This window comes from Microcaecilia unicolor, chromosome 8, assembly GCF_901765095.1.
Source record: "Microcaecilia unicolor chromosome 8, aMicUni1.1, whole genome shotgun sequence".
NCBI classification, from domain to species: Eukaryota; Metazoa; Chordata; class Amphibia; order Gymnophiona; family Siphonopidae; genus Microcaecilia; species Microcaecilia unicolor.
In genome coordinates, this window is record NC_044038.1 from 63,392,453 (window position 1) to 63,409,426 (window position 16,974).

General features: G+C 44.5%; 1 protein-coding gene across 2 annotated transcripts in view; it reads right to left on the reverse strand.

Moving 5' to 3' along the window:
• The window catches only part of TFAP4 (transcription factor AP-4), a 75,421-nt gene that overhangs the window by 7,405 nt on the left and 51,042 nt on the right, over positions 1–16,974 (reverse strand). The window contains exons 4-5 of one of the 2 annotated variants that reach the window (XM_030211741.1): positions 14,401–14,571; positions 13,861–13,998 (exon numbers count right to left, since the gene is read on the reverse strand). In XM_030211741.1, coding sequence (XP_030067601.1) covers positions 13,861–13,998; positions 14,401–14,571 — 309 coding nt within the window. The remainder of the gene's footprint in view (positions 1–13,860; positions 13,999–14,400; positions 14,572–16,974) is intronic. The other variant, XM_030211742.1, reaches the window with a different exon arrangement.

The window sequence follows — 16,974 nt, forward strand, 5'->3', positions numbered from 1 at the left end:
GCAAATGCGAAGTCAAACTGGGGAGCAGGGAGCCCTGCATGGCCACGGGGAGGAGACACCAGTGTGGCAGTGGTAGTGGATTCTTTTAACAAGTTTAGAAAGCTGGGCACCCTAAGATATACCAGCACCCACTTTCTCACTTTATTCTGAATGCCTGCCTAGACAGCCTATTCAAGCCGTTAAATAATTATTTACCGAATAGGAAAGAGACCCAAAGTACAGGTTATAAGAAATACCAGGGACACTCATGTCTAAATAAATTTGAGCAATCCGTGTCACTGATCTTGCCAATGAAGCAGGACCTGATGAGAACAAACCTTGTTCCGGAATATCCCGTCTGCGCGACTGACACAATGGTTCCGTCAGGAGATGAAAAGAACACTCCAGACACCCTAATGCCATCTCCGAGCTGGAATAGAGTTTACTTATATAAGGGCGCCCTTGTGAAGGGCGCTGTTGTCCGAGCATTGGAGGGGATAGGAAAGAACCCCATTTGCATGCATTCGGCTACGTTAGCATGCTACTTGGCTGATCTGGGGTGAGTTCATTATTCCCCGCGGTAGGGGCCTCTGAGCATTGTGCATTGGCAAATGTGGGCGATAGTACAGCGCTAATGGCCTCTAGCGCCTGCATTTGTTTCTGAGTATCGGGGCCTCAGACTGCTAAGTTTTGCTGAAAATAGAACATAAATTTAGGGGGGGGGGGTAACTTAGGAGCAAAAATTTAGAGGCTCAGCATTTTCTGAATATTGGGAACTGCACCAAAATGCAATAGCATGCAACTACAAAGGGGGCGTGCACACTTGGGTGAGTCAGGGGCATGTCTTGCAGCCTAGGAAGAACACGGCAGAGGAAAGCTTCTGGGTCAGCCGGCAGCTATTCTTACAAGCTGCAGGAGATCCTTTGAAAGATGCTACATGGGGGAGGGGGGATGCTGCATGGAGGGGTAGAAGAGAGAGATAATTGTTGGACACAGGGGTGGTGGAATAATTGCTGGATATGAGAGGGAGGGATGCTGAATGGAAGGGAGAGGGGGGGAAATGCTGCACTTGAACAGGAGGGCAGGGAGAAGATGAAAGGCTGCACCTGAAGGGAAGGGAAGAGGGAAAGCTAGATAGATTTGAGAAGGAAGCAGAAAAATAAAAAAAGCTGAATAAGATCAATGCCAAACAGACATAGGGCAGAAAGTGAAGAAGAAAGGAGGTGAGAGGCCCTCGAAACACAGTTAAAAGAACAAAAAGAGGAAAGCAGAACCAGAGACTGGGAACAAGATGATTAGAATAATAAGATCACCAGACAACAAAGGTGGGAAAAATGATTTTATTTTCAGTTTAGTGACTGAATTAATTCAGTATTGAGAATTTACAGGTCAGTTTTTTTTTTTTTTTGCACTGTACAGGAGGGACATGCATTTCTTTCTATTTTTCTGGTGTTGCACAATATGCAGAGTCTGGTATCTCTGCTTTCAGTTTTTGTCTGCATGTTTTTTTTGCGGTTCCCTCTTTTGTATCAGGTGAGAGTCATGTTCTGCATCTGCAACTGAGGTGAAAGACTCTGCTGGCATGTGGTATCTGTGTAGGATTATGTAACAGTCCATCTTGTTCCAGTTTCCCAGTAGCAGGTATATTGGTGTTCTAGGGCTAGTCTTCATAAGTGGGTTAGGGTTATTATGGTTTGGTAAGTTTCCTATATAAAAGTTTTGAGTGCCTTTTTGCAGGGTTTTGAGTTATTTTTCAAAGTGTCTGGCCTGTTTAAAAAAATATAAAATGCTCAGGACTAGTGGAGTCTTCACTTCTGGTAGAGAAGTGCTGGACACACCCAGCCAGTTAGGTTTTCAGGATATCCACAATGAAGGTGCATGAGAGATTTGTTTCATGCAATACCTCCTTGGTATACAGACCTCTCTTCATTGTAGATATCCCGAAAACCCTACTAGCTGGGTGTGCCCCCAAAGACTGGATTGAGAAGCACTGCAGTAGAGTCACCACACAAACAAAAACCCATCTACTTTAAACAAAGTAGTGGAAGGAGTGTATGCTGTTCCTGAGTTGATTGTCTACTAGTTGGCTGCCCTAATTACATGATGAAAAACCCACCAGACTGGTTCATTGAATGCTTTACTGAACACATAGAATACAATGCTGCTGAATGGTCATTTTCCTCATGATAAGGGCGGCATCATACCAGAGGCGTAGCCAGACACCCAATTTTGGATGGGCCTGGGCCCAAGATGGGTGGGCAGAAGATCCCCACCCCATCCCACAGGTGATTTGGTCTCTCCTTCTCTCGCCTGCATACCATATGGTCTCTCAAATATCCCCCCTCTCCTGCACACCTTTTAAATAGCAGATTTTCACCAGCAGTAAGCAGCAATTAATATACAGTACTCATGCTGGCCCACATCCTTCCCACTGATGCAGCTTCCTCTTTCTGCATAGACAGGAATACGTCAGAGGGGACGGCTTTGGGGTCGGTGTGAGCAGTATGTATCAGTCGCTGCTTCCTGCAGGCGAAGATCTGCTATTTGTAAGGTATGCAGGGGGGACAGTTGTTGGGATATTTCAGCTTGGGAATCTCTGCCAGCCACATCATAGGTGTGCTGCTACTGGTGGGCCTGAGCTATAAGCCCACCCTTGGCTACGCCACTGCATCATACTTACTCCAATCCCTAAAAATGCCTCTAGTAAGATCAGCGAACTCAAACTATAGACCAGTGGCTTCAATACCACTACTGACCAAAACAATGGAGGAACTAGTAGCACAATTAATGGAATGATGCATTTCTCAATCCTTTATAGCTCTCAATCAGGTTTCAGACTATCCCACAGTCATAACTACACTGATAACAAAATTCAGAAGATTAATATGCCAAGGTCAGACAATCCTAATACTACAATTTGATATGTCAATCACTTTCGATCTAGTAGACCACACAACACTAATGACCCTGCTCGACAACATGGGAATCACGGATGCAGTGGCAACCTAGTTTAATGGTTTCCTAAGAACTAGATCCTATCTTGTAAAGATGTCCAATTAGTTTCCACACTCCTGGATCTCTGAACGCAGGGTGCCACAAGGTTCTCCAATATCATCGATATTATTTAATACTGTGATGGCTCCACTCGGCAAAATGCTGGAAAAAATGGGATATAACCCATTTATATATGCTGATGATGTCACTATTTATATACCATTTAATAACATCACAGAGATATCAGATAAGGTTAAAAAAGGTCTGGACCTTATGGAAAATTGGGCCAAAACTTTCAAACTTAAACTAATAGACATAAAACCAAATTCATGGTTATATCCAGTTTGTACAACCCCACTTCATACCAAAACTTCACAATCGACCAGCAAATGTACCCAATTGAAACACAGCTAAAAATACTAGGAATTATCTATATATATAAAAGGCAAGACCAACGTTCTGAAGCCTCCAGCCGGAAGTGTGAAGCGCCAGAGATATCCGGTTTCCCCATGAGTGAAGGAAAACAGCACAGCACGAAATCCCTCTCTCTGTAACAGTGAAGGACTCAGAGGGGGAGGGGAGAGAGATGCCCTCACTCTCTCTGTAACGCAGAACAGCAGGAAACAACACTGAAGGACTGGACTCCAAGGGGGGAGGGGGAGGGAGAGAGGGCAGGGAGGGACACACACTCCCACATGCACACTCTGAAGAAAACCTTGCTAGCCCCCGTTTCATTTGCATCAGAAACGGGGCTTTTTTACTAGTTCTTGATAAACATGTGTCTCTTGAAAACCAGGTTTCAGAAGTCACATCAAAGAGTTTCAAAACACTATGGAAACTGAGAAGGATTAGAGACTATTTTCCCAGATCAACATTTTGTCCCACAGTACAAATGATGATATTGTCCCAACTAGACTATTGCAATGCAGCATATGTAGGGCGCAAAGAAAAAGAAAACCCACACTAAAATCACTGCAGACCATTCAAAACAAGGCAGCAAGACTGATATTCAAAAAGTTAAAATATGAAATAGTAACCCCAGTACTTGTGATGCTACACTGACTCCCAATCAAGGCCAGATTATTTTTCAAAACTAGCACTATAATTTTCAAAATACTGTTTGGCATGTCTCCAGATTACATGCTAGACCTGACTGAACTATCACCAAGAAATGCAACTCCTGGAACCAGAGGCTACCTACTACTTCACCTACCCAACTGCAAAAACATAATTTACAAATCCATCTATATGGTGGGATTTAGTTATTTGGGTTCTAAATGATGGAATTCAATTCCCAAGGTCACAAGAATCATTGCCAACTATCTCCAATACAGAAAAGAGCTAAAAACTACCTTTTCAAGAAATTTTATGATTAATTATGTGTGTTACTGATGTTCCATAACTAATCTGTAATAACAATGCTGTACAATAAGCATAATGAATCACTGTAATTTCCCTGTTAAAATGTAAACCACATTGAACCAAAACTCGCTTTTGGCTAATTGTGAGATAAAAGAATGAATGAATAATCATAATCTGAATATTTTTGTATGTCCAGTTGTAAGGGGATAGATTCATTGTTGTGGAATATTGAGATTCTGACCAATCCTGTAGGAGAATCCAAACTTCACACCCACATAGCATCATTCACTCAATTCTTCTATCAATTATAATGATGGTTTTACTGGGTAGTTTAAACAGGCTGGAGGAGGGAAGGGGGTTATGTATGGAAATGTTCCATTGACTTGCCCCCCCCCCCCCATACCTAGCTTGCTCCTTGTTGCCACCCCAAATATTTCTGTCTAGAGATGCCACTGCCTGGGTGAGGGGAAAGGAAAAGAAGAGTAAAGTGGGGGTATGCTAGTGAGTATGAATTGGGGTTCAAGAGAGACTTGGTAGGGCTCAGTTGCTTCTCTAGCTCCTCTTTTGGCCATGAGTCCCCTCAGTGTACGCACTCTATGATTTGAGGCCAGTTATGTCCATGACCTACCATACTGGGGGGAGGAGTGGGTTTGTACATGGTGCCGAGCTGAGAATCCCCAATCATTTTTGAAAAGTTGGCTCCTATGGGAGGGAGTACTAGTACTGGCATTGGTGGACTCCTTCTGCTCAGTCTGGGCTCCTTCCTTGATCTTTGCTGATGTGCACAGTGGCCTCACCAACGGTCCATAGCCATGCATAAATACATCATACATGTATATGTACAAACAGATAAATCCTCCATGGTAGCTGCTGGTCTAAAAATGTAGCGATTTACTAGTGTATGAATTTCTACTATCTATGGAGAACTGGCCCTGTGCCATCAGGAATATCTTCAAGACTGCAGCAGACAAGGCACCAGGGCTCAGCTGGGTCTATTACAAGAACAATCAACTTTTTAACACATTCTCTGTGGTATCATGGCAGATGTGGTACAGGAACACAGCCTTTGTACAGAGCCCTTTCCATTTCATGGCAAATACCAAATACATCACTGCAGAAACCCAAACCAAGTAAGTATCACGCAGTCAAATGCCCAGAAAAGTACAACACTCTAAGGAGGGCTCCATTTTAGGGTGGAGCATCTTTAGGAGCAAGGTTGTCAGCGGTATCGATATGTAGTAATGGAAGAACTGGGCTCAGTGTTAGAACAAAAATTAAAACCTTTTCCTCCCCTACAGAAATGGAACTATATTGCTAGCCTGCTTTATAGATCACCAGCATCCTGGGAAAAAGGCACCCGGATGAATCAGTCGTTACCAGTTACCACATCTATGAAAGCTGTTTGGCTTTTGGAAAGAGCAGACCATTAAAGAAAAACAGGCACTGTAGCACTCGGAAATGAACCTGAACAATTAACAGTCATTAGATTGCCAGAAGCAGCAGAAATGCCACATACTCAGAGAATATATAATGATAATCATAGCAAACTTCGGGGGGGGGGGGGGGGGGGTTGGTTTCCATAGCAACCATGACAAACCCACAGCCCTACTCATGACTCATGTGTGAGATTCAGTCTCCAGGTAGTTTTGCGCAGTGGTATAATTAACAGCTGAATCTAATTAATGCCAATGTACACAATAAGGGAGCTTTTTCCATGTGTAAAGCATGGTGTGCACGCAGACACAGGCTCTCATAAAACTCTGTGAGGGTATACAAGTAAAGAAGTACACTGAAAGCTACTTCTTCATCTGCATGCAGGATTTCCTTGGGGTACGGCAGGACAGTTGCAACATATACACATGTACACATAAGAGTGGAGGAGTGGCCTAGTGGTTAGGGTGGTGGACTTTGGTCCTGGGGAACTGAGTTCGATTCTCACTTCAGGCACAGGCAGCTCCTTGTGACTCTGGGCAAGTCACTTAACCCTCCATTGCCCCATGTAAGCCGCATTGAGCCTGCCATGAGTGGGAAAGCGCGGGGTACAAATGTAACAAAAAAAACAAAAAAAAAAAAGAATAGCCATATAGGGTCAGACCAATGGTCCAGACAAATGGAAGCAGTATCCTGCTTCCAGCAGTGGCCAATTCAGGTCACAAGCAGGGCCGGTGTTAGACATTCTAGGGCCCGAGGCAAAAATTAAGGAGGGGGGTCCCCAAACCCCTCTCCTCCCTGCCCTCTCCCTCGAATTCCCCAACCACCATTACTACCACACATAAAACAACTTTAAATGGCTTCTTCACACACCATACAAGACAGACTTTCACCAAATATAGAACAAGGGATCACTAATTAGAAATATGAACACAAAAACGGAACTGGGAACCCCAAGAAGTTAAATTCAGAAAGTACTGCAACACTGAAGAAATGCACTTCATTTTGTATTGAACACAATCAGTAGGAAGAACTTAAGACTACTACTACTACTTAGCATTTCTATAGCGCTACAAGGGTTACGCAGCGCTGTACAAGTTAAAACATGGGGAAGGACAGTCCCTGCTCAAGAGAGCTTACAATCTAAAGGTAACAAGCTATGTGGTCAGTGTAGGTATCATGAATGGGGAAGGTGGTTAGGCGCCAAAAGCAAGGGAGAAGAGATGGGCTTTGAGTAAGGACGAAGATGGGCATGGAGGGCGCATGGCATATGGGCTCGGGGAGTCTGTTCCAGGCATAAGGTGATGCGAGGCAGAAGGGGCGGAGTCTGGAGTTAGCAGTGGTGGAGAAGGGTACAGATAGGAGTGATTTGTCCTGAGAGCAGAGGTTACGGGTGGGGACATAGGGGGAGAGGAGGTAATGGGGGGCTGCAGATTGAGTGCATTTGAAGGTCATTAGGAGAAGCTTGAAATGTATATGGTAGCGGATCGGGAGCCAGTGAAGCGACCCCCCCCCCCCCCAAAAAAAAAAATTAACATCTCCCTTGCTGTGGCTGGTGGGGCTCTCCAAGCCTCACCAGCTGATAAGCACCTCCTTCCCCTCCTCAGGTCCAGCGACAAGAACTGTCCAAGCTTTGCAGCTAGCAGCAGTATTTCAGAGCTGCTGCTGTTGCCCCCAACACCTGCTCGTCTTTCACGCTTTCATGAAAGCCGAACATGTGTGGTGGTGGGGTGGGGGGGGGCGAGTGGCAGTGGCAACTCAAGGATACTGTCACCAGCTGCAGAGCTTGGAGATTTCTGGCTGCCGGACTGGAGGAGAAGGAGATCTTCAGACTGCAAGGCTTGGGGGACACCAGCTCAAGATGGCCACCGAATAGACTGCCTTAGGAGTAACTAGCTCCGGGACCCTTGGCGGACCAGACGGGATCAGCCGAGTTCGGCTGTAGACCACCACGACCCCGCTGGTGACTGAACTGGAGATAGCGCGGAGACTGCGGAACCCGAACTGAGCCCCGATCACCTAGCCCGGGTGGGACGCCGCAGAGAGCCAACCAGGACTCCTCGGCCGGGGCCACATTGCACTCCAGCCATGACTGCACCGATCCGGAGCCGCGCTGCTGCCCAGCCCAGCCTCGGTGCACACTCAACAGTGCCTACCTTCAACGGCAGTGATTGGCCACTGGCTGAGTCCGCCTCCCGCGTCACAGGCTGTCCAGCCAACGAGCCACGGTCCACGGCGCTCAGCGGAGGCCGGGGTCGAGTCTGAGGCCAGGCCCAACTGCGGACGGTGCGGCAGATGGCCTCGGCCTGGGGGCGCACAGCGGATGAAGCTCCGGACTCTGCAGCTGAGACCACCTGGCTAGGATCGGGCGTCGTGGGGGCCGTGTTCACGGCAGAGGAGCAGACCGCGAACCGCTGGGTGCTGGAGCCATGAGGTGAGCCAACGCCACGGGGACGTGCTCACGGCGGTGGAGATGACGTGGGCAACCAAGTGAGGCGGATAGCGGCAGAGTCGTGGGAGCCACACCATCGAGGAGTGAGCTGATTGAGCAAAGATAGACCTGCTTCCCCCACAACAAGCTGGACACTTGTGCTGGCAGAAACCACCCTCCATCGAGATTTCCAACAGTGGCCAATCTAAGTCATAAGTTCCTGACAGAAACCCAAATAGGAGCAGCATTCCATGCTACCAATCCCAGGGCAAGCAGTGGCTTCCCCGATATCCACCTCAATAACAGACTATGGATTTTTCCTCCAGGAACTTGTCCAAACATTTTTTAAACCTAGATACGCCAACCGCTGTTACTACATCCTCCGGCAAGAGTTCCACAGCTTAACTATTCATTGAGTGAAAAAATATTTCCTCCTACTTGTTTTAAAAGTGTTTCCATGAAACTTCACTGAAAGTCCCCAATCTTTGTATTTTTTTTTAAAGAGTTAAAAAAAAAAAAATCGATTCACTTCTACTCATTCTACACCACTCAAGATTTTATAGAACTCAATCATATCCCCCTTCAGCCATCTCTTTTCCAAGCTGAAGAGCCCTAACATCTTCAGCCTTTCCAAATATAAGAGGAGTTCCATCCCCTTTATTATTTTGGTTGGTCTTCTTTGAACCTTTTCGAATTCCACTATATCTTTTTTGAGATACGACGACCACAACTGAATGCAATACTGAAGGTGAGGTCACACCATAGAGCAATACAGAGGCATTATAGTATACGCGGTCATTTAACCCTATCCTCTGCTTTCTGTCCAATAACCAATTCCTAATCCACACCAGAACATTGCCTCCTATCCCATGACTCATTTTCTCAGGAGTCTCTTATGAGTAACTCTGTCAAAAGCTTTCTGAAAATTTAGATACACTGCATCAACCAGCTCACCTTTATCCATGTTTATTCACACCTTCAAAGAAATGAAGCAAATTGGCGAGACAAGACTTCCCTTGGCTGAAACATGCTGACTCTGTCCCATTAAACCATGTTTATTTATATGTTCCTTAACGTTAAGTAAGCTATGCTGCACTTGATTTCTAGCATAATTCTGGGATAAGGACCTTTTTCTTGTGCCTTTGGCGGGCAACCTTTATTGAAGAATTATAGAAGATATATGACCCCTGAGGTAGGCGCTTTTGCACCAAACATGGCCCGTGTCATGTCATTGCGTGACTGATCTACACCGTGCAAATAAAGATCTTGTCCCATTTATTGAAGGCTCTTTGCACTTTTTTTTATGCTTCTATTTATGTGTTCATCAATTTTATTCTTTATAGAATATGCTTGGTCAGCACTGATTTCAGCTCCGATATTTTTTAGGTGCCATATATAGAATCTCCACCATAATGTGTACAGTGGTGCGTACATCTAGTTGCACTGTAGAAATTATTAGTAGTAGTAATTCATGTAAAATACATAAGAAACCTCATTTTTCCCCAAAATACAAAGATGTGTTCATGGATTTGTTACATCATCATGTTGCCATAGGCAGATGTCTGTAAAAGCTTATCATTTTTCTTTGGGTTGATAATTAATCTGCACACTGGTTCACAAAATAATCTACGGTGAAGCCCCGGGATACATGACAGACTTGATCGACCTACCAACTAGAAACACATCTGAATCAACACGAACGTACCTAAACCTGCACTACCCAAGTTGCAAAGGACTCAATACAAATCAACCTACGCATCCAGTTTTTCCTACATAAGTACACAATTGTGGAACGCACTACCAAAAGCCTTGAAAACCACATACGACCATCTACACTTCCAGAGAACACTAAAAACTTACCTGTTCAAAAAGGCATACCCTACCAATCCAACATAAATGCCTGATCTCTCCTACTCTCCTAAAATATGTAATGGACATCATGCACCCCTTCCATGTACGATTCCCTTATGTGGGTGTACCACATGAACGTTATTCTTACCACAACATCAATCTGTATTTGTTTACACCGGAGTCTGCAAACACCTCTCCGGTACTATGTAAGCCACATTGAGCCTGCAAATAGGTGGGAAAATGTGGGATACAAATGTAACAAATAAATAAATAATCCTTTTCACTATCTTACCCAACACTGACATCAGGCTTACTGGTCTGTAATTTCCCTGATCACCCCTGGAACCCTTTTTAAAAATCGGCGTCACTACTGCTACTACTACTTATCACTTCTATAGCGCTACAAGGCATACGCAGCGCTGTACATCATACATAAAAAGACAGTCCCTGCTCAAAGAGCTCACAATCTAAGTAGGACAGACAAACAGACAGATAGACAGACAGAACAACTAAGAGGTAAGGGAATTAAAGAGGAGGGGATAAAAGGGTACAGGGCAAGTGAGTAGTGGTTAGGAGTCAAAAGCAGCGTTAAAGAGGTGGGCTTTTAGCTTGGATTTGAAAACGACCAAGGACGGAACTAGACGTACAAGGTCGAGAAGTCTATTCCAGGCATGAGGTGCTGCGAGATAAAAGGAACGGAGTCTGAAAAAAACTTTTCAGGCGGTGTGGGATGTGTATGTGGAGTCCCTTCCGCATAGGGCCAGGAGTCTTGTTGTTGAATTCTCTTTAATTTGCAGGCCAAATAGAATCGAAAGGGATGCCATTAATTGGGGACTTTCATGAAAGATACAGAAGGTAATTGGGGGGGGGGGGGGGGTCTCTTTTCCCGGGACCTGTTTAGGAAAATTCCTTTTTTTTTTTTTTTTCCTTTTTCTTTCACGCTCATTTTTTCTTATGGGTTGGTTCGGTAAAGTAGGTTAGAAGGGTAGAAGGGATTGGGAGGAAGAAATGTTTAGATCATAAAGTCATTGTTGTGGGTTATCGATAGGTTCATCGGCAATATTTGGTTTGATAGATAATTCTAGTCACATGTAAAGTCTTGATATAAGCTTTTTGGAGATAAGGGTGTTAGGTCATCAATGAATGGGTAGACTCGGGGTAGGGATGGAAAAGGGAGGGAGGCGGGGTTTATAATGCAAAATTTGATGATGATCTGACCGAATCTTATTCTTACTGTACCCATTTTCTCTATGTTGTTTTATGTGTTATGATCCATTATCAATAAAACAACGTTGAATCATAAAAGGAACGGAGTCTGGAATTAGCAGTAGAGGAGAGTGGTCACATTACATTGACCACTCTCCAATCTTCAAGTACTACAAATGACTAACGACAAGTTACAGATTACTAAAAGCAGATCAGCAATGTCATGTCTTTTGTTCCATTCTCTCACTACACCCGTCTGTAACATATTGCTTTTTCCCTTTCAGCTGTTTCCTCCCTTTTTTTTCTTTTCTGCCTCTGTCCACTCAAAATTTCACTCTCACACCCTTTTAATTTTCAGCTACCTATCAATTTTCCATCTCCTTTCAGTCTCTAGCTCTCCAATTTACCATCTCACTCCTTTCCCAACATTCAAATTTTCTTCCACCTACTCCCCATTACCACATTTCTACTTTTGCATTCACTATTCTCTCACTCATCATCTTGCCACCCACCTTTGACTTCTCCCACGACTCCACCATTCCCAGAATCTCCTCTCCCTCTCTTGTAGCCCACCCCAGACTCATTGCCTGACATCTCCCTGTCCCTCTCCCTCCACCCCCTAGCTAGCATCTTTCTCTTCCATCTCTCTTTCCTCCTGCCCTCCCATGGGTCCACCTCTCCTTCTCTCTCTCCCCACCCCATGGTCCAACATTACTCCCTCTCTTTTGTTCTTCTTCACTCCCATCCTCTTAATGCATCTCTTTCCTTCCTCCATCCCATTTCAGCATCTATCCCTCCCTTCCACCCCCAGACTCAACATTTCTTCCTTTCCCTTCCCTCCTTTACATCTCCAGGTCGAACTTCTTTCTTCCAGACTGCCCTCCCATCCAGCATCTCTCCCTTCCTACCCACCATCTCCAGGTCCACCATCTCTTCCTTTCTCTTCACAACTGCCCCCCCATCCTGTATCTCTGTCCCCTCCAAACCCTGTATCCAACTTCTTTCCCTTTCTCTTGCCTCCCTCCATCCTATTGTCCACCATCTCTCTCCCTCTCCTCTGTTTCCAAGCCCTTTATTTCTTCACCTCCTCCAACCCTTGCTCCAGCATCTCCCCTCCCTTTGAACTCCTCCCCCTCCCCCACCTAGTTCAAATACAGCTGCTCCACGGGGCTAACAGGTTTGGCTAACCAGGAGGAAGATAAACAAATGAACAATAAAAAAGTCCATTAAAGATTGCTGGTGACCAGAGGGTCCTGAACTCCCTGATCCCCGTACTTAACAAAAGTTGTCAGACTAACTCCTAGACATACTGCTAGGGGTCATGTACCACCATTTTCCAAGATGGCACTGGGAGAAAAGGAACACCACTGGAAACCTCATCAGACCACGGTGCCACAGCACCCTGGTCAAGGGTCTCCCTCTGTCAAGTGCACCAGGGGAAGAGAGTCTTCTTCCTCTTAGACAACTTGGGGAGAGAGGGGCAGGGGCTGGGTATACAGAATCATTTGTGGTGAAGTGCTTAAAAAAAAAAAAAAAAAAACACCCTTTACCTTAGATGACCTTTTGCTTTCATACTGCACCTTTTTACTCCAGCTCAGGGTTGGAGTAGATTCAGCACTACAGAGTAAAACCTGATCCCAAAACGTGCCCCCACCCCAACCACCATAAAAGCACTTATAGATTTAGCTTTTAACCTGCCTGCCATCCTCTCTTTAGTGCAGTAGTTTTACTTTTGATTTACTTGCACCAAATAAATAAAGAAAAATGTTACTACACCAGGAATAAGATTAGCGCAAGAAAATAAGAAGTAAAAGCTGCTGTACTTAAAAGACATCACAGTTTATTACGTTACCCCCTCAGTTTGACTGGGTCCATGATAATAATTTATCGGGATAGCAGGGCACACCAACAGCCTTTAGGGGGCAGCATTTCATTGCTGCATGACAAGGGCTGCGCCTCCCAAACTTCTATCTATATGTTCCAATATAAAGATCAAACACACCACAAATACATCACAATGCAAATCAAATAGAGCAATTTACTTTCCTCCTCAGATAAAGTGAGATGAGAGAAGTGACAGACTGACATGGTGGTATGAAAAAAGCAACTGATCAAATACACAGCAGAAGAACAGCCAGTGATCTCTCTTATTAGACGCACAGGGCACAAGAGAGAAAAAGTATCTCTCTAAGCTAGTTAATGGGATGGGAGGGGGGTGGAAGTTCCACACTCTCTTGCTTTTAGATTTTCTTGACCGAATGACCATAGTAGGGGGTCATGCCAGGATCCAGCTATGAATACGGAACCTACACCTCCTCCCCTGGCTTAGTGATGACTGGTCAGGGAGATGTAACTGTTCCACTGAGCCATCAAATATTCTACATTTAGAAAAGGGAATTCAAACTAAGGTGTCTCAGCAAATGTGCTGATGTGACTGGCAGAAGGCTGGGGAAAAACTCGCCTGCTTTAATTTTAAGGAGGTGATGAGGGTGGCAATGAAGTCTGTGGGAGGCAGACAGTAATATGGAGCTGGGGGGGGTGGTGGTGGTACTTGGTGGAGCTATGAGCAGCATGCCAGGGTTCTGGGCAGCAGGATGAGAGCTCACCTGGCTTTGGCTCTGATGCTCTCGCTCCATGGTCTCCTGGTGCAGAAGTCGCACCTGTTCCTGCTGCTGCTGGAGCTGCACCTGCTGCGCGATCACCTTCAGCTTCTCAGGGTATATGTGAGCTTCCAGGGAGCGCACCTGCCAGCCAATTAGAGAGAGAGCAGCCCACACCATTGGTTGGTGGAAAGTAAAAGCCCACCCCTTCCTATTACCAGCTGCACCCATGAAAAGGGTGGAGGCCAGAAGGACATCACTTAGGGGGCACTGGATGCTGGGTACATATAAAGCAACCCCAAGATACAAGCACTACCGTATACAAATGATACACGATTTATACCAGAATGAACACAATCTACTGTATTGGTATCTTTGCTTAAAAAGAGAAACTCTCCTATACAGTCACAGCCACCGCCGCTTCCTCCTGCCTGAAAATGACATCGTAGTAAAAGTGTGTCAGTAATAGACTCAATGAAAAGCTTAACGTACAACTGGCCCAATCATCACATTTTCATCAGAGTTATAACCCAGGCAGCCAATCACCTGGTCCTCCAACATCATCCGGACAGAGCGCTCCTTGTCCAGTTGCTGCCGCAGTTCTATCATCTCCCTGCGCAGGTCCTCCGCCTTCTCGTCCTCCCAGATATCCGGGGAGCCAATGCCCTCATCCTTATCTTCTGCCCGCCGCCGCTTGGGTGAGGAGCCGCTCAACTCCTGTAAGCAAAGGGAGGACTGGTTAGGGGAAGGACACAACCAAACCAAAAGAGCAGGAAACAGCGGAAGTGCACAGCCCAAGCTATAAGATGCTTTGGTGAGGTGGGAGAGAAGCAAAATATGATAAAAGTTAGGGTCCACAGTAACATAGTAGATGATGGCAGATAAAAACCTGACGGTCCATCCAGTCTGCCCAACAAGATAAATTCATAGCAAATTCCCATTGTAATAGTTACTCTCAACCCTCTCCTGGAGTTACAACATGCCAGTCAGATTTTTAGGATTACCACAACCACAACAAATATTCATAACAGAGATTTGTATATAATAGATTTGCGTACAGCAGAGACCATTTCATGCATGTTCACTGTGGCAATCCTAAAAACCTCCAGGACAGGGATGAGAAGCACTACTTATACTTCCACAGACTGCCTGCTGCTTCCCGTCTTCTCTTCCATTTTCTTTCTCTGGGCTCATCCCAGGCCTTTTTCTTTTTTTTTATTAATAAAACTGTATTATATATATGTTGCATATTATATCAAGCAAAACAGAAACAAATCTCAAATAGAGATACATAAAAGTAATTATAATTCCAATTCTATTAGCCCACATCAAGGAGAGAAAGAAGAAACAGGTCAAAAAGAAAAATAAAACAAATCAAGAAGGTAAATAATCCTCTTCACAACAGAGTGCTTTATTATTAGACAAACCCCTTAAAAAACAATCCTGTGTGCCATTGTATATTGTTGAGCATAGAGTGGTTATTGTATTGATTTTGCAAAGTTCAATAAAGACTTCTATAAAATTAAAAAAAAAACAACAATCCTTAATATTACTGCTTAAAGTGATCAACCACAAATTTTTCTAATTGAGTAGGATCGTGAAATACATAAAGAGTTCCCTGCCACGTGACTACACACTTGCATGGGAACTTGAGAGAACAAGTAGCATTTAAAGCCAGGATCCTAGACTTCAATGGAGAAAAGCCTTCCTTTGAACCTGTGTCACACGAGACATCAGGAAACAACTGTATTTTGGCACAAAAAAAAAAAGGGAATTTTTATTTATTTATTTTTTAGTAAGATCTCAAGAACAAATTTTTGTCTTTATCTGTAGAGATCACCACCAAAGGGGTGGCTCTAGTTGATTTATTATCAGTAGAATCCTCAAGAAATTCAATTAATTCTAGGCTTTGATCTCAGTGCTGGGGTCGATTCTGTTTGATATCTTTGTCAGTGACATTGCCGAGGGGTTAGAAGGTAAGGTTTGCCCTTTTGCAGATGATACTAAGATTTGTAACAGAGTGGACACCCCGGTGGGATTAGAAAACTTTCAGGATCTGCAAAAGTTAGAAGAATGGTCTAATGTTTGGTAATTTAAATTCAATGCAAAGAAGTGCAGAGTGATGCACTTAGGGAGTAGAAATCCAAGGGAGCAGTATGTGCTAGGAAGTGAGAGGCTGATATACACAGATAGGGAGAGAGCCCTTGGGATCATAGTATCTGAAGGCGATGAAACAATGCGACAAGGCTGTGGCCATAGCCAGAAGGATACTAGGCTGTACAGAGAGAAGCGTAATCAGCGGAAGAAAGGAGGTGTTGATGCCCCTGTACAAGTCGTTGGTGAGACCCCACTTGGAGTATTGTTTTCAGTTCTGGAGGCCATATCTTGCTACAGCTGTAAAAAAACTTGAAGTGGTTCAGAGGAAGGCGACAAAAATGGTATGGGGCTTGCACCAAAAGACATATGAGAAGAGACTGGAAGACTTGAATAAGTATACTCTAAAGGAGAAGAGGGACAGGGAAGATATAATACAGATGTTTAAATACTTGAAAGGTATTAATATAGAAACAAATATTTTCCAGAGAAGGGAAAGTAAAACTAGAGGACACAAATTGAGGTTGCAGGGTGGTAGACAGGTGTAATGACAGGAAATTCTTTTTCATTGAGAGGGTGGTTGATGCCTGGAATACCCTCCCAAGGGAGGTGGAGGTAGTGGAGAAAATAAAACTGTGACAGAATTCAAAAAGATGTGGGATGAACAAAGAGGATCTCTAATTAGAAAATGATATAAAAAAAAATAAAAATAAAAAGCTTAAATGGTTGCACGTGTGTTTGCATGTCGAGTGACGCTTTAGATGGTGACTCTGGCTGTGAAGAACTAAGGCCGGTGCTGGGCAGGCTTGTATGGTCTGAGTCCCATATATGGCAATATAGTTTAAGATGGGCTGGAGAGGGCTTCGACAAACCCCAGTAATTTGGAACGTGAGGATAGTGCCAGGCAGACTTTTACAGTCTGTGTCCCACAATTGACAAGATGGATTTGGATAGGCAGGAGTGGGTTTCAATGGCAATTTCAGTAGTTGGAAACCAAGGAGAAGGCCAGGCGGACTTCAATGGTCT